Here is an 18,073-nt window from a genome sequence, read left to right as displayed (position 1 = left end):
CGGATGCTCTCGAGTGCGCACACCTCGGGGCACGCGAGAGCAGAATTCTGGGAGGCTGTTAATTAACGGCCTCTCTGAGTTAAACAACCGCCCTGAAGCCGTTAATCGGCAATGGGCAGTTGTTAAGTGGTTAAAGCTAGATCACTAGCTATATAGGTGAGGTGAATATAGTGGTGTATACTGCAGTCAGGGCACAGACAACAACCACTACACAGCAGCAAGATAGGAAATCAGCCAAAAACGATTGGTGTGTACTGTGTTGAAGGTACACAGAACACCCACTGCTTCAGATGCAAAGTAACACACTACAGGAGGCCGCCTTAAAGGCGGCCTTATATAGTGTGGGGCGTGCACTACACAGTCTGAGCTATGATTGGCCACAGGCAGGATGCCTGTGGCCAATCATGGCTTTCCTCGCTGCCGGCGCTGCGATTGGCCAAGCATGCGGGGTCACAGTGCATGCTTGGCCAATCATCGGACAGCAATGCACTGCGCCAACGCAGTGCATTGTGGTCCGCGCGCGCGTCACTCGAATTTTGACGCGAACGGCCAAAACGTTCGGAATTCGCCGAACGCACGAACGGCCAATGTTCGAGTCGAACGTACGTTCGACTCGAACACGAAGCTCATCCCTAGTGATGATTATAGTCCTTAATATCCACAATAAAGTAAACAACACCACATGCTTCATATATACTCCCAGAACTCTCACCTCAAGTATGTATTAATAATGACTGTACACACACTGTGCAATTTATATATCCTTCATGGGATGGATCTTCAGTCCACAGGGGCCCCTCTCCAGCTCACTTCTCAGGTTATGTGTATGGCTCCTTAATCCCACCTCTCATAATTCATACAGCCATTCTGCATAGCTCTCAACAGGGGAAATTAATATGCAAAGCTCCCATAGTGTAGTATATCACAAAAACAGCATCCATTTATTTAAAAAAATATATACACTCACGTTTAAAAACAGAAAAAAAACACGATTTGGAATCAATTAGAAGTGAAACTGAAACTCCCAATCTTCCTAGCAGGTCACTTCCGGTTTGTTTTAACGTCTCCCCTCACCCTACGCATTACGTCTCACACATGTGACTTCTTCCCCTACCCTCTGAAGAAGTCATGTGTGCGTGACATAACGCGTAGGGAGAGAGGAGAGACTGACACAAACTGGAAGTGACGCTTTCAAATGTGAGATTGCAGCCAGCCATTGCGAGGTGAAATAAGCTTTATGGAGGAACTTTAACTGCAATAACCTATCTCTAGCAGACATCATATTCTTAACAAAGTGGCTGGTGCAAGTCTCCCATTCCTCCCCATCCAAATCTGTCAAGTCAGTAGTCAATTTCTGATAAGTGCGAGTCAAGCTATTAGCATAAGCCAGAGAGAGTCTAAGATACAAAGAGGAGAGTGGTTTCCCCATCATACTCGAGGTAAGCAACCGCTCGATAGGGTCTGACTCAACAGTAAGGGGGGCAAATTGTGCCTGGACTACATGCCTCAGCTGCAGATATCTGAAGAACATACTATCCAGAAAGTTATATTTGGTCTTGAGATGAGAAAACCCCATTAGACATAATATGCTTGATGCCCACCACTCCTTGAGCTGCCCACAGCTGTGGATCAAGGATACTACGTAGGTGAGAGAGATTGGGATTGCCCCACAAAGGTGTGTGCCGGGAGAAGGACAAGGGAGATTGATACTTTGCCCTAGCACTATGCCATACTAAAATGGCTGTTTTCATTGGGCCGGTAATAGCTGAATTGGACCTTACTCCATGAAAAACAAAATTACTTGTTGAAGCCCACCAGGGCTGCCTTCAAATGAACTGCAGGATTATTTCTAGGCTGCGGAAACCACCAGCGGACCGTTACCAGCACCGCTGCCCAATAATACAGCTGAAAATTTAGGAGGGATAGTCCACCTTCTGACAGTGGTAGTTGTAGTGTTGTCTTTGCTAGACGTGGGACCTTTCCAGGCCATACAAAGGAGAGGGCAACACTGTCAAGTTTGTTAAAAAACATTTTTGGTATGGGAAGTGGGGCATTTTAATAAGATTGCCCTGCCAACTGGAGTGAGTGGGAGTGATTTCCATGAGGCACATCTCTGGGAAAAGAGCCCATGGAGAGGGAGTAGGTTGAGCTCCATGTAGGATGTCAGGGAGCCAGGCAAATGTATATCCAAGGTATTTAAGTCTCTGTACCTAACAAAGCGGTGTATTTGTAGCCGATTTGGGGTGTGAAGTGCTAAGCGGGAAAATCAGAGATTTCCCCCAATTAACTCTAATCGCAGAGAAAGTGCCAAACTCACAAATATCTGCAGAGCTGCTTGTAGAGAGGAGGACGTGTCTCTCAGGTACAAAAAGGTATTGTCTGCATACAGGGACAGTTTTTCTTCAATTCCATTCAATATTCCCTTAACTGAATCTGCAGCTAAAGGCTCTAGAGCAGGGATATGCAATTAGCGGACCTCCAGCTGTTGCAAAACTACAAGTCCCATCATGCCCCTGCCTCTGGGTGTCATGCCTGTGGCTGCCATGCTTCATGGGACGTGTAGTTCTGAAACAGCTGGAGGTCCGCTAATTGCATATCCCTGCTCTAGAGCAAGGGCAAACAGACCTGGGAAAAAGGGGCTGCCCTGTCTTGTTCCCCTGGACAGGAGAAAGGAGGCTGATAGTAAATTTTCCATACACATCTTGCCTACAGGATTCGAATAAATCATGCGCAACCAAGCAATGAATTGAGGGCCAAAGCCAAACATGCTATTCTTACCTGCTCTGTGCAGTGGTTTTGCACAAAGTAGCTCCGATCCTCTTCTTTTCGAGTCCCACGCCGGCACTCCTGGCTCCTCCCCCTTGAGCAGTGCCCTCAGAGAAAGCTACTTGCCCTGGTGGCATCACTGCGTGCCCGCTCCTGAGACGCTGCTCTATGCATCCATAAGACACATAGAGCCACGGGTCGGCCCGATCTCTCCTCATTGGCTGTTATTTACAGCAGTGGGAGGCTATGGGCTTCCCGCTGCTGTCTCAGCCAATGAGGAGGGAGAGTCCCTATTCAGCCAAGGCTATTGTGAACATTGCTGGATCGGGGGGGACTTTGCACACAGAAGTTTTTTATCTTCATGCTCAACCCCACCGAGGCAGGGAGAGCTGTATTTACCATCCGGACAAGCTGGGGACATTCCATCACAGACCCACTCCCGAAGAGTACGGGGTGTCTGCTGGCCACGGCACACTGACTCAGACATCAGTAGCCCGATCACATGTGTGCCCCGGAGCATTGCGCTCACCGGCCGCCCCTGGAGCCTGAGGAGCATGTCGTGGCTGACCCAGCACTTTAAGGATTCTAGTTGGCAGATGTAAGAAAACTGATGAAAAAAGTGATGAAAAATGGATGAAAAACTGATGTAAACGTCATCAGTTTTTTCCTTGTAAAAAATAAGAGTGAACGAATTAAAAGAACGGTCCGCATGTGTGAAAGGGACCTAAAGGAGGTATGTTTTTTAATTCAACACTTTAAAAAAAAAAAAAAAAATCACAAACAAATTGAAAACTAAAAACTATCATTGGTTTAACAAAAGGTATAAATTACATTATATGCCAATTAAATGAAACATAATAAATCTAATGCAACAATAATGTTGCATTGTATTTGCAAATGACACAATGGGGGTAATTTACTAAAGGCAAATCCACTTTGTGCAAACTACAAGTGGAAAGTGAACTTGGAAGTAAAGTCGCTGTAGATCTGAGGGGGACAAGCAAGGAAAATAAAAAACAGTATTTTAGCTTGCACATGATTGGATAATAAAATCAGCAGAGCTTCCCTTCATTTCAGATCTACCCCTCAGATTTACAGCGACTGCACTTCCAAGTACACTTTCAGTGCAATTTCAAGTGCATTTTGCACTTGTAATTTGCACTTGTAGTGCAAAGTAGATTTGCCTTTCGTAAATAACCCCCAATATTTTCAAACACAGGAATGGCTAGCATGGGGGGTGTTGAAGGTGAGCAAAGGGAAAAGGAAGAGGGTGTGCCTGTGTACTTCGATAAATAAGGTTTTCTTGCTGTACATAGCATTCCAAATGTAATTATTTAAAGGGGAAGTCCACCCTAACACTAAAATCGTTACATCTACAGGCATCCACGATCTAAGACTAACCTATCTAGCCCTGTAAAGAAGAAATCAGTATACATACTGAATCCGATCCGGTCCTGTCTCCAGGGGCGGAAGCTCTGCAGAGGACACAGCCGACAACAGCTGGGAAATGAACAGGAAGTGACGTCGCCCATAGAGTTACTATGGTGCTTCCGTTGTCGGCTGCCTCCTCTGCACCCGCCTCTACAGTGAAGCTGCAGCTGACAGCTCAGTGTGGGATCAGACCAGAGCGGCTTAAGAAAAGGTATGTATAGCGATTTCCTCTTTACAGGGTTACATAGGTTAGTCTTAGATCGTGGATGCCAGTAGATGTAGTGTGTTAGGGTGGACTTCCCCTTTTAGTATATAAAAAATTTCCTTTATAGAAGCCTCCGATGCAATCTCATGTTTTCACTAACAGTCTTTCTCCTCTCAGTTTCTCTAGCTGTCTATACCTCCTCTGTGATGGTGAATGCCCCTCTAGGTAAGTCTCTGACCTTGCCCTGTGGCTTATGGCGTGGAAAGCAAAGTCGATTTGCCGTGGAGTGGCGCCACCGTGCTCTGGGAGAAGGGATGGTCCTTTACGCCTATGATGGGTGGCGCGACAGGATTGAGGAGGAGCATCCAGGGTATACCATGAATTTCTCCAACATACATTCCAAGGGTGACGCGTCACTTGTACTGGAGAAGGTTGAGACCTCACACGAGGGAACCTACCTCTGCATCATCTATGTTCCATACCTGAGGGCACAGAGAGATATCCAGCTCCAGGTCACAGGTAATATACAGTATATGTACGATACATAGTTACATAATATACCTTACCTCTATGAAGTGTCTGCCACTTTCTGTAAATTATATCTGTATAAATTGGGGTAGCACAGTGGTGTAGTGGTTAGCACTTTCACCTAGCAGCAAAAAGGGTTACTGGTTTGTATCCCGACCACAACACCATCTGCCTGGAGTTTGCATGTTCTCCCTGTGCCTGTGTGGGTTTCCTCCGGGTACTCCGGTTTCCCTCCACACTCTAAAGACATGCGGGTAGGTTAATTAGATCCTGTTGAATATTGGCCCTAGTATATATGAATGTGTGTTAGGGATCTTAGGTTGTAAGCTCCTTGAGGGTAGGGACTGATGTGAATGTTCAGTGTATATGTAAAGCACTGTGTAAATTGACAGCGCTATATAAGTACCTGAAATAAATAAATAAATAAATAAATGGCACATTCTGTGGCCTGAAATAAACCACACCCAGAGTTCCAGACGCACCTTTCACATGTTTAATAGGCTGCTTGTCCAGAGGTGGGTGTTGTTTGTCTGTTTCTCTCAGCTACAGCTCGTCCATTCCAGTGGTGGCTGGTGCTAAACATTTTTGGGAGGTGGCAAACAAACCCCCCCCCAGGTCCGCACTCGCCCCTCCAGCAGTCAACGTGCCGCAGCTTTCCTGGTTTCTCATCCCTGTTAACCCGGTCATCTTTAGATCCGCCTCCGGATTGACCAGGAGGAGAAGCCAGAAACCGATAAAGAATATTGATACGCTAGTATCACAAGTGGGAGAGTTCAGGGTGCAGTGCTCAGCGCCCCCCGAGCACAACCTTTTTCAAGCCAATTAAAACCTCAGGCTCTAATCATGTGCTTGAAAAAAAAAAAGACAGACCTCATAGAAAATCATTAGTCCGGCGCCCCATAAGCAAATTGCCCCTTATGGACCGGCCGCCACTGGTCTGTTCCCACCTATGACGCTCTTTGCAAAATTTTAATGTAGTCCTTGCCTTCCCTAGAACAGGTTATTCTTGTATTTGTGTGGTCACTGAAGTCCTTAGCTAATCCTAATAATTATTAATAGTTTATTAAAAGGGTGCGCATATAAGTGATGTGCGGCATGGTGTGATGACAGTAATGCGCACAGACAGGTGCAATAAAGAACTTGTATGTAGAATGCAGTAACGGTTCACAATAGAACCCGGGGGGTAAGGGGGGATCTGCCCAGCCAGGTGCACTCACAGTTGGCAGCAATGAGGATGAGGCGATGGTCTGCCAAACTGACAGCATCTGTAAAGAGAGCAGAATGCAGCCTGGCCATCTCGTGGCCAGTTGGGAAGATGTCCAGAGGAATCACAGACCCTATGCTTTCCCTCTTTGTCAGAAACCATTCTCTACCACTAGTACTGTCCCTGACAGATGGGGTACCTCTCCCTACGCTACCCACTCCCATAAAGCATACCAGGCCCTAAATAGGCTCTGCCTGACCCAAAATGGCTGCTAGAGTCACATGGGGCAGCAGTATCCAATAGGATGGCTTCACCAGTGACCCAAGGAAACCATAGAGGAAACCTGTTCCCCTTGACTGTACAGTGCGATTTGGAGGCACCACCTCCTTTTTTCAGTTACGTGCCCCTTCTCATGTTTCTGTGCTTGCCACAATCTTTGACGATGGTCTTAGATGCTGTCATTGTGTCCGGCACCCTAGGTGTGTGACAGCTGCTGACCACTCTGCAGGCACTGGCTTCCACCCACAACAGACATCGGATTCCCTCCACGGTCTAGTAGCACTTGTTTTTATGTAAGTGTGTGATTATTGATTTTAATGAATGCTATAATGGTTCACTAACCCCAGCGCTTTGGCTACTTATGTTTCCCTGAGTTATGGCACATGCATACTTACATTGGTCCAAGCTGGGCCAATCTAACTATGCAGTACAAACCATACCTGGAGTTCAGTTTTAAAACACAATAGGCATTATAAGGAATTTGAATGACAATCATTTTTCAATAATATTGAAGCTGCAAAGACCTGAACGGTTTCTATAAACAGCTCTATCTGTTATAATTGAACCCCAATATAACCTGTCTTGATCCATATTCTTTTTTGTTTCTCCAGCGAAGCCTCAGATCACCCTTCTGCCCTCCCCACTGTTCGCCCGTCCTGGAGAAGAGGTGACCCTCTTCTGTGAAATCTCCCACTTTCACCCTCTGGAAATCTCTGTGGACTTCCTGGTTCAGCTTCCAGGAGAAACAAGTCCGACTCTAATGCCTGGAACCTCCCTTTCTGCTCACGGCAAGAACCAAGACGGCACCTACACCATCACCGGCTACCAGCGCTTCACCGCTAGCCCTGAGCTCCATGGTGCACGCTATTCCTGCGTCGTCAACCACGCCAGTTCCACAAAAGCGATGTCACAAAGTCAGACTCTCCAAGTTGCTGGTAAATCAAAGAACATACACTATATTACCAAAAGTATTGAGACACCTGCCTTTACACGCACATGAACTTTAACAGCATCCATGTCTTAGTCTGTAGGGTTCAGTATTGGGTTGGCCCACCCTGTGCAGCTATAACAGCTTCAATTCTTCTGGGAAGGCTGTCCACAAGGTTTAGGAGTGTGTCTATGGGAATGTTTGACCATTCTTCCAGAAGCACATGTGGATGAGAAGGCCTGGTTCGCAGTCTCCGCTCTAATTCACCCCAAAGGTGTTCTGTCGTTTTGAGATCAGGACTCTCTGCAGGCCAGTCAAGTTCCTCCACCCCAAACTCGCTCATCCATGGAGGCTAAAATATCTCCTGCCTATGCTCAGATTTTATTACTAACACTCTGTCCAGACTGCTGAAGGAGGGTAATACATAGGTACATACATACTTTCATAATTGGTAAGGTTGAATAAAGACACTGGCCTATCCAGTTCCAACCTGAGAGTGTGTGTGTATGACTATGGTTTTCCCTATCCCTGTACATTGTGTTTGCTGTGACACACATCTAAACATTTTTTGAATATATCTACACACCATCCATTGACTTCACCAACTGTGGAAGGGAGTTCCACATCCTTTTGTCCTGTACACGCAGTCGTAAATTCCGACGGAAAAGGTTTGATCGGATTATATTGTTGAAAAATTTGATCGTGTGTGGGCTCTATCTGACTTTTTCCGTCAGAAATTTCCGATGGAAAAAATTTGAAAGCAGGATCTAAAATTTTCCAACAAAAAAATCCGATCTGACTTTTTCCGATCGTTTGTAGAGAATTCCGATCGGACAAAGTGCCACGCATGCTCAGATCAAATTACAAGACCAAATCTATTGGCTACTAGCCTCTACGTAGTCCAGTTGGAATGATCGAACGCCATCACGTTCCGAACGATCGGATTTTCCAACAACTTTGTCCGACCGTGTGTATGCAACACCAGTTTCGGACAAAATCCGTCTGAAAAAATCTGACGGATTTTGTGGTCGGAATGTCCGACCGTGTGTACAAGGCATTACAGTCCTAACAGTAAAGAACCCCTTACGCAGTGTAAGATTGAATAGTCTTTTGTCCAATATCATTGTGTGAGTGTCTTCTTTACAGGCCTAAGATTAAAAAGTTTCCTTTCAATGCAAGAGTCACCATTCACAGAAATGTTATATTGCGATCATATCCTCTCTTAAGGCCCCTTTCTCCAGGGAGAAAACATTTAATGTTTCTAATCATTCTTGATAACTGAGGTACTCAAGATTATTTATTAGCATTGATGCCCTTCAATGGATGCAGTTCAAGGACATCCTTCCTGAGGACTGGTGACCAGAACTGGACGCATACTCAAGATGCGGCCCAGCCAGAATTTTGTAAAGTGGTAGAATTATAGGCTTATATCTTGGGTAAATACCCTTTTTAAAGTGGTTGTAAACCCTTACAACACACTTTGACCTACAGGTAAGCCTAGATTAAGGCTTACCTGTAGGTCCAAGAAATATCTCCTAAACCTACACGGTTTAGGAGATATTTACCGAAAGACAGGCACCGCTGTCTACGGCGCATGCGCCGTAGACAGCGGCGCGCAGGCGCACTGAGCGCGCCGCCATCAACAGCGATATGCCGCACGTGGCGGCTTCCGTGCGCTTGCGTGGGAGTGACGCCATCGCGGCTTTGCCGAATGACAGCGGCGGAGCGGCGAGACGTACCGAGAAGATGGATACGCCGGACTACAGGGGGCAGCGGTGACATCGCTGGCTCCTGTGTCAGGTACGTGACACATAATGGACTACTATGTGATGCATAGTAGTCCATTATGCTTTACCTTTGCAGGGAATGAAAGAGGAAGTAAACTCATCAGGGTTTACTTCCTCTTTAATGCGTTATAGTAGTCTGCTAGCCTTGCTTTCAACAGCTTGGCATTGCATGCTATTGCTGAGTCTGTGATCTACTAGGACCCCCAGATCCTTTTGCATCCTTGATTCTATCAGAGATTCTCCCCCAAGCTCCTTGAGCAGGGACCTCCTATTACTTCCATATTGAACTGTAGTGTAATTGTACTGTCTCCCTTTATATTGTCAACTGCCGTGCAAACTGTTGGCGTTATATAAATCCTAAATAATAACAATAGCGATAATAAATGAACCTCCTCTAACCTAAAAGCCCCACAATTATCCACTTTGCACCATCAAATTGCAGAAAAGTAGACCATAACACCCAGCTGCTGCATATATGCAACCATGGCAGGCCGAGATTCTGTGCTGAGAGTGCACTCACTGCACGCTTCTAGCAGTTTTATCCGACAGCTCTCAGTCGTTTTTTGTGATGGGGTGTCAGCAGGATGGACTACTGATTATGTAACCATTGTGAGAGCCAATCACAGTGATCACATGATCAGGTAGTCATTCTGCCATCCAGCATTAAAGTGGTTGTAAACCTTTAAAAAACCACTTTGACCTACAGGTAAACCTAGATTAAGCCTTACCTGTAGGTCCAAGAAATATCTCCTAAACCTACACGGTTTAGGAGATATTTACAAAAAGACAGGCACCGCTGTCTACAGCGGCGCGCATGCGCACTGAGCGGGCCACAGATCATGGCGATATGCTGCTCGTGACGGCTCCTGTGCGCAAGCGCGGGAGTGACGTCATCGCGGCTCTGGCGAATCAGAGCGCCGGAGCAGCGAGACCCAGAAGTCACTCCGGGATACATGGCAGCGGTGAAGATGAAGATGGAGGACCGCTTCGGGGGCTTCGTTCTCAGGTAAGTTATTCATAATGAGCTAGTATGCTATGCATACTAGCTCATTATGCCTTTGCCTTGCAGGTTGCATTTTAAAAAAAATATATAAAGTGCCTTTACTTTCTCTTTAAAGCCCAATTAAAGGTTGACCTGGAGGCAGTGGGCAGGGGATAACAAAGATTCTACTTTTCTTTTATGTCATTTTGATAGCAACCATGTTTGATAGTGTTTAAGTGTCTGTTTTCAGCACAGGCAGGAGATAGGCTACACTACAATACTAACGTTCAGCCCGACATGCAGAAAGGGAGAGAATATAAACAGTCTACAGCCTTTGACTCTCTTGCTTCCTCATTTCCCAGGTGTGTTGGGACCATCTATTGAAGACGGTATGTACCTCTTCCTGGTCGCCCTCTTCTTGTATGGTTTTCTGAGCTACCTTCACAGGAAATGTGAGTATGAAATGAGAATATTACATAGATTATAGGAAATGTAACTGAACATTCAATATATACTGTATATACACAATCTATATATATCACCCTCACTTCTGCCCTCTCCTTATTACTGCACTCATCACTTTCTACTAAATCTAATCCCACATGCTAATAAAACCCCCAGGATCCTAAGGTATGTCCCCTCATATAAATCACACTCTTATTACCTCCCTCACCCTTCTGCATATTTTAACCTCTGGAGATATATCCCCAAACCCCGGGCCTCCTTTATTTACCTGTACCCCATGCACCCATCACCCTGTACGCTCTGGCAGCAGCTGCAATCCACACAATTTAGTTTCCATTCCTCTTTCCAAAGCTAGCTTCCCTTTCTCCTGTGCCCTCTGGAATGCCCGCTCTGTCTGCAACAAACTCAATTCTGTTAATGAGCTCTTTGACGCTAACTCCTTTAATCTACTTGCGGTCACCGAAACCTGGATTTGTGAATCCGACACTGCTTTTCCTGCTTCCCTCTCCCGTGGTGGCCTTCTCTGGATTCACTTTCCTAGACCTAATGGATGCAAGGGAGGTGGAGTGGGAATCCTCCCACTCCACGTTCAGGTTTCTTCACTCTCCTCCCTCTCTGTCCCTCTCATCATTTGGAGCTCACTGTATACGTCTATTTTCTCCTATTTCCTTAAAGAGGAAGTAAACCCTGATGAGTTTACTTCCTCTTTCATTCCCTGCAAAGGCAAAGCATAATGGGCTACTATGCATTGCATAGTAGTCCATTATGTGTCACTTACCTGACACAGGAGCCAGCGAAGTCACCGCTGTCCCCTGTAGTCCGGCGCATCCATCTTCTCGGTGGGTCTCGCTGCTCCGCCGCTGTCATTGGGCGAAGCCGCGATGACGTCACTCCCGCGCATGCGCATAGGAGACGACACGCACGGCAACTCCGTCATTGAAATTGCCACGCCGTAGACAGCGGTGCCTGTCTTCGGGCAAATATCTCCTAAACCATATAGGTTTAGGAGATATTTCTTGGACCTACAGGTAAGCCTTAATCTAGGCTTACCTGTAGGTCAAAGTGTGTTGTAAGGGTTTACAACCACTTTAAGAATTGCTGTGATCTACCAGCCCCTTAGACCAGTATTAACTTTGATGTCTTCTCTGCCTGGCTACCCTACTTTCCCTCTTCTGAAATTCCCACAATCATTCTCGGTGACTTCAACATCTCTGTTAATACTAACGCCCCTGCTACTTCTAAACTTTTTAGTCTAACCTCCTCGTTTACCTGAAGCAATAAGTACATGCTTCTACTTACTCTGATGGCAACACCCTAGACCTTGTATTCTCCTGCCTATGCACCCTATGCAACCTATCCAACAATTATTTTCCTCTCTCTGATAGCTACCTTATTAGTTTGACTCTCTCCCTGTCTTCCACCACCTTTCCCTAACAATTACCCTTAGAAACCTTTGCCACTTCAACCCTTCTCTTCTCTATTCTGATACTGACCACCTCTATGAAAAAAATCTATGACAAAATCTCACTGCCCTGCCCCAATCTAGCCCCTATAATATAGATCCCTGTCCTCCACCCTGGACGAGCTAGCCCCTTTCACTGCACACAGAGTCAGGCCCCGGCCCCTTCAACCCTGGCAAACAGGTGACACTAGAAGTGTAATAAAACATAGCCACGCTCTTGAGCATCTGTGGCATACGGTGGTGTGAAAAAGTGTTTGCCCCCTTCCTCATTTCCTGTTCCTTTGCATGTTTGTCACACTTAAGTGTTTCGGAACATCAAACCAATTTAAACAATAGTCAAGGACAACACAAGTAAACACAAAATGCAATTTGTAAATGAAGGTGTTTATTATTAAAGGTGAAAAAAAATCCAAACCATCATGGCCCTGTGTGAAAAAGTGATTGCCCCCTAAACCTAATAACTGGTTGGGCCACCCTTAGCAGCAACAACTGCAACCAAGCGTTTGCGATAATGTGCAATGAGGCTTTTACAGCGTCCTGGAGGAATTTTGGCCCACTCATCTTTGCAGAATTGTCCTAATTCAGTTACATTAGAGGGTTTTCGAGCACGAACGGCCTTTTTAAGGTCATACCACAACATCTCAATAGGATTCAGGTCAGGACTTTGGCTAGGCCACTCCAAAGTCTTCATTTTGTTTTTCTTCAGCCATTCGGTGGTGGACTTGCTGGTGTGTTTAGGATCATTGTCCTGCTGCAGAACCCAAGTTCGTTTCAGCTTGAGTACACGAACAGATGGTCGGACATTCTCCTTCAGGATCTCTTGGTAGACAGCAGAATTCATAGTTCCTTTTATCACGTCAAGTCTTCCAGGTCCTGAAGCAGCAAAACAGCCCCAGACCATCACACTACCACCACCATATTTTACTGTTGGTATAATGTTCTTTTTCTGAAATGCAGTGTTCCTTCTACGCCAGATATACTTGGACACACACCTTCCAAAGAGTTCCACTTTTGTCTCATCGGTCCACAGAATGTTGTCCCAAAAGTCTTGGGGATCATCAAGATGTGTTGTGGAGAAATTGAGACGAGCTTTGATGTTCTTTTTGCTCAGCAGTGGTTTTCTCCTTGGAACTCTGCCATGCAGGCCATTTTTGCCCAGTCTTTTCCTGATGGTGGAGGCATGAACGCTGACCTTAACTGAGGCAAGTGAGGCCTGCAGTTCCTTGGACGTTGTTGTGGGGTCTTTTGTGACCTCTTGGATGAGTCGTCGCTGCGCTCTTGGGGTAATTTTGGGCGGCCGGCCACTCCTGGGAAGGTTCACCACTGTTCCATGTCTTCGCCATTTGTGGATAATGGCTCTCACTGTGGTTCGCTGGATTCCCAAAGCTTTGGAAATGGCTTTATAACCCTTTCCAGACTGATAGATCTCAATTACTTTCTTTCTCAATTGTTCCTGAATTTCTTTGGGTCTCGGCATCATGTGTAGCTTTTAAGGTGTGGCTAGAGAAATTGAACTCAGGTGTGGACAACCACAGTTATAGTATGTTTTAACAAGGGGGGCAATCACTTTTTCACACAGGGCCATGATGGTTTGGATTTTTTTTCACCTTTAATAATAAACACCTTCATTTACAAATTGCATTTTGTGTTTACTTGTGTTGTCCTTGACTATTGTTTAAATTGGTTTGATGTTCCGAAACACTTAAGTGTGACAAACATGCAAAGGAACAGGAAATGAGGAAGGGGGCAAACACTTTTTCAAACCACTGTATGACTAAGTCTCTCAAAGACTTCAACCTCTATAAATCTGACCTCCAAAAATACAATTCTTGCCTCCATATTGCCATGCAGACCTATTTTATCACTTATTAACACCTTCTCATCCAGTCCCCATCAACTCTTCTCTACCTTTAACTCTACTTTGTCTTCCACTGCCCCCATTCACTAACTCACTCACGGCCCAGGAGGTCGCCAATCACTTCAAAAATAAGGTTGATTACATTTTTGATGAAATCTCCACTCTACCAGTCTACAGATATCCAACACCCCCACCACCACCACCACTTAACACTCCATGTCCAGATACAATAAACACTCCCCTTATTCAACCCTGCTACTATAGACAAGGTTCTTAAACTTATTTCTAACGCCCACTTAACCATCTGTGCCCTGGACCCAGTTCTCTCTCACCCCCCCCCCCCCCACCCTGCGATCACCCTCTGACTATATCCTGCACTCTCTAACACTCACCTTCAATCTCTCCCTCTCTTCTGGCATCTTCCCCAACTCTTTAAACATGCCCTAGTCACCCCCATATTTAAAAAAACATCCTTGCTCCTCTTTTCCTCCAAACTCCTTGAATGCCTAATCTACAACCAACTGAGTGGCCACCTCAGGAAGAATAACCTTCTTGATCTCCTTCACTCTGGATTTCGTCCTCAACGCTCTCATCCAATCTATCCTACCACACCTTCAGTGTTACTTACAATTCTACTTCCTCCTCTCCTCTTTCTTTCTCCTTCGGAGCCCCCCAAAGTCCTGTTCTTGGACCTCTCCTATTCTCAATCTACACCTCCTCCCTGGGTCAGCTGATAGCCATATCACTCTGGATGTCACACCACTTCCTCAAACTGTCCATAACCCATCTCATAATATTTCCTCCCCCAAGTGCCTCTTCCCCTGACTTCTCTGTCAAGATCAATGGCAGAACCATAAACCCTTCCCCGCATGCCAGGGGGCTAGGTGTTATCCTGGACTCTAAACTCTCTTTTGGACCCCACATCCATTCACTTTCTCAAGCTTGCCGCCTCAACCTCTTCAACATCTCCAAAATACATCCCTTCCCAACCAATGACACCACAAAGCTTCTAATTCACTCCCTGGTTATCTCTCACCTTGACTACTGCAACTCCCTCCTCATTGGCTTACCTTTACATAGGCTATCCCTCCTTCAGTCCATAATGAATGCCGCTGCCAGACTCATCCACCTTACAAACCGCTCAGCGCCTTCTACCCCTCTCTGCCAATCCCTCCATTGGCTGCCATTCACCCAACAAATTTAATTCAAAATACTAATAATAACTTACTAAGCCACCCACAACAAATACCCCCCAGCTACATCACTAACCTAGTCTCAAAATAGCAACTTAATCATTCTCTTTGTTCCTCCCAAGACCTCCTGCTCTCTAGCTCCCTTGTCAACTTCTCCAGAGCCTCGCCAATCCTTTGGAATTCCCTACCCCAAATTATCTCCTAATCTATTCACTGAAAAGTTTTTCTCTTCAGAGAAGCCTATCCTACCTCCACCTAGCAACTGTACTTTTATTTTCTCTTTCAGCTCAACCCCCACAGTTATTACCTTTTGTATCACTTGACCCTGCCTTTTAGATTATATGCTCTAACGAGCAGGGCCTTCCTGTATTTGCTGCGCAAACTGTTGGTGCTATATAAATCCTGTATTATAATAATAATGATAGATAGATAGATAGATAGATAGATAGATAGATAGATAGATAGATAGATAGATAGACCTTTTTTAACCAGGGTGCCTTGAGGTTTCTTCAGGTGTGCCTTGGCAAAATACTTAAAAATTGCCCAAAAAATTGTATACAAGCCAGCATGTGCATGAAGCCTGTCTTTTAATCACATAAAGCCACAGGTTTACATTGTGCACCATTGCGACCTTCTAGCTGCCGGTGTTCTAACGACCAATGACATCATCAGTTGATAAGGAGGATGTAAGTTGCACAGCATGCTTGTTTGACCCTCCCTTGCCTCTCTCCATCAGCATTGGGGTCACATTAGCTGAGTGAGGGAAAAGAGAAACATCAGAATACTAGTCCGCACCAGTTTGCAAAAGTGCACTTGCTTTGGAAAACATAAATTACCTCCAATGTTGGGTATCCCACATGTGAATGTTGCTGCATTATGTAAAATCATTAGAATCGTTTTTACATTTTAGAATGGGGTGCCTCGAGATTGTCCATCATTTTTAAAGGGTGCCTTGACTGAAAAAAGGTTGAGAAAACACTGAGATAGATAAATGTTAAAGATCCCTTGTTTTGTAATAGTACGATTATAAAATGATAGAACTGTCTCATCATGAGCATTCTGATTTGCAGTATTACATACAGACCTGCTTACCTCTTCCTCTCTGTCTGTTGCAGTTAAATTGTTCTTTGGTACCTCTCGGGAAGAACCGAACGACAAAAAGGTAATAAGCTAATGATCTAACACACACCGCAGAATGTGGTCCATAAACTCCATCATTAAGCCGGCTACACATCATACAATCTGATCATACAATCTCCTCTACAGTACAAAGGCATTCCTGAACAATCCATTACATTTACAGGGGTTGGACAAAATTATGGAAACAAGTATGGTAAAAGAACGAAATTGTTGCCTAATATGGTGTTGGATCTCCTTTGGCATCCAAGATGGCCTGAATTCTCCTGGGAATTGGCAAATATAAGTCTTGGATGGTGGATAATGGAATCTGACACCACTCTTCATGCAAACTAGACACATGCCATTCGTTTAGTTCCAAATTCATTTTTTAACGAATTTTGACAGATTCATTCATTCCGAATTTCTGAATTTTTCAATTTTTGAAATTAGGAAATTTTTGAAATTGGAACATTTTGGAAATTCCAAAATTCGAATTTGAAAATTCCAAAATTCAAATTCCAAAATTCGAAATTTGAAAATTTCAAATTAGGAAATTCGAATATTCGAAATTTCATAAATTTTCAAATTCTAAAAATTGGAAATGTGAAAATCCAAGAATAAGAATGAAAATCTGAAAATTCAAAAGAATCAAAATCTGAAAATTAAAAAACCCGAAAATCTGAAATAATATCTAACTAATAATAAATATTAAATTATAGGTATTGGAATTTCCTTTCAAATTTGGCTGTTAGTGAATGTAATGAGTACGAATTTATCCGAAGTTACAAATTATCTGAAATATGAATGCCGTATCTAAACGAATGGAATGTAACGATCTGATAATAATAAATAATAATAATAAAACCTTTTTATTATTATTATTTATTATTCATTTGTTCCATTCCATTTGTTTAGATACAGCATTCGTTATTTTTGGATAATTCGTAACGTCAGATGAATTTGTATTCGTTACTTTCACTAAGAGCCAAATTTGAATTCTAATACCTATAATTTAATAGTTAGTTATTATTTTGAATTTTACTGATTTTCTTTTTTTTTTCAGATTTTCACATTTTTGAATTTCCAGGGGAGTATTTATATAAAAAAAAAATGCAGAGCTATTCATCCTGGGAAACTTCATGTCCATTCATATTCTATTTTCTCTCCAGGTCAAATGCTATTCCTCATATAGAATAGAGCAAATTGGGAGATTACATCATTATGGCCATTGGATGGTGCTGGAAATTATAATAAATAAGTATATCAGCTCCATCTAGTGGCCATAATGTGGTATTTGCCTGGTTTACTCTATTCTGTATTATTGAATGACATTCAAGTTGGAGAGAAAATAGCCTTATAACATTTGATTTTTCCTCATCGGCATAGTCATACTGCTATGATTAAGCCCAATGTGGGTGAAATGTGTCAGAGGGGTGTAGCCTGCATGTGAGGAAACAAGTCATCTTGTTTACTAAGAAACAGTGCATCTGCAGTGCGGTCCTGGGGTTTTTTATCATGGTGAATGGATAGAGAGAGACGAGCTTCTGAAGGGGCCCAGAGCACAAGGGAGAGCCAGTGAGCAGGGGAAACAGGAGGCTTTTATGCAGAACTTTCCCATCCAGCCACCGTAGCAGCTTAAGGAGAGCCAGTAAAACCTTGGCTCAAGTGCCTATTTTTTTCAGCCCCCAACATCTGGTGTGAACGAAACTAAAATTTGTATTTTTTGGAGCATAACCCTAGTTTACTTCTGCTTGGCTGGTACAGGTCCCCATATATTGTCATTAGCCTATTCTGAAAGTAGGATCAGGTAGATGATGTTTGTTTAGATACAAATTGGGGGGGCAACATATAGACCCTGCTTCCCTG

General features: G+C 44.2%; 1 protein-coding gene across 1 annotated transcript in view; it reads left to right on the top strand.

Annotated features, from left to right (window-relative positions):
* TAPBP (TAP binding protein) overlaps nucleotides 1-18,073 on the top strand; it is a 47,515-nt gene that overhangs the window by 23,374 nt on the left and 6,068 nt on the right. The window contains exons 4-7 of the mRNA XM_077484699.1: nucleotides 4,580-4,921; nucleotides 7,025-7,348; nucleotides 10,473-10,562; nucleotides 16,204-16,250. Coding sequence (XP_077340825.1) covers nucleotides 4,580-4,921; nucleotides 7,025-7,348; nucleotides 10,473-10,562; nucleotides 16,204-16,250 — 803 coding nt within the window. The remainder of the gene's footprint in view (nucleotides 1-4,579; nucleotides 4,922-7,024; nucleotides 7,349-10,472; nucleotides 10,563-16,203; nucleotides 16,251-18,073) is intronic.

This window comes from Lithobates pipiens, unplaced genomic scaffold, assembly GCF_037356315.1.
Source record: "Lithobates pipiens isolate NorthernLeopardFrog02 unplaced genomic scaffold, aLitPip1_a1.2 Scaffold_1, whole genome shotgun sequence".
Lineage (NCBI taxonomy): Eukaryota > Metazoa > Chordata > Amphibia > Anura > Ranidae > Lithobates > Lithobates pipiens.
The sequence above is the reverse complement of the archived record's forward strand: the minus strand, read 5'-3'. Positions and strand labels throughout refer to the sequence as shown.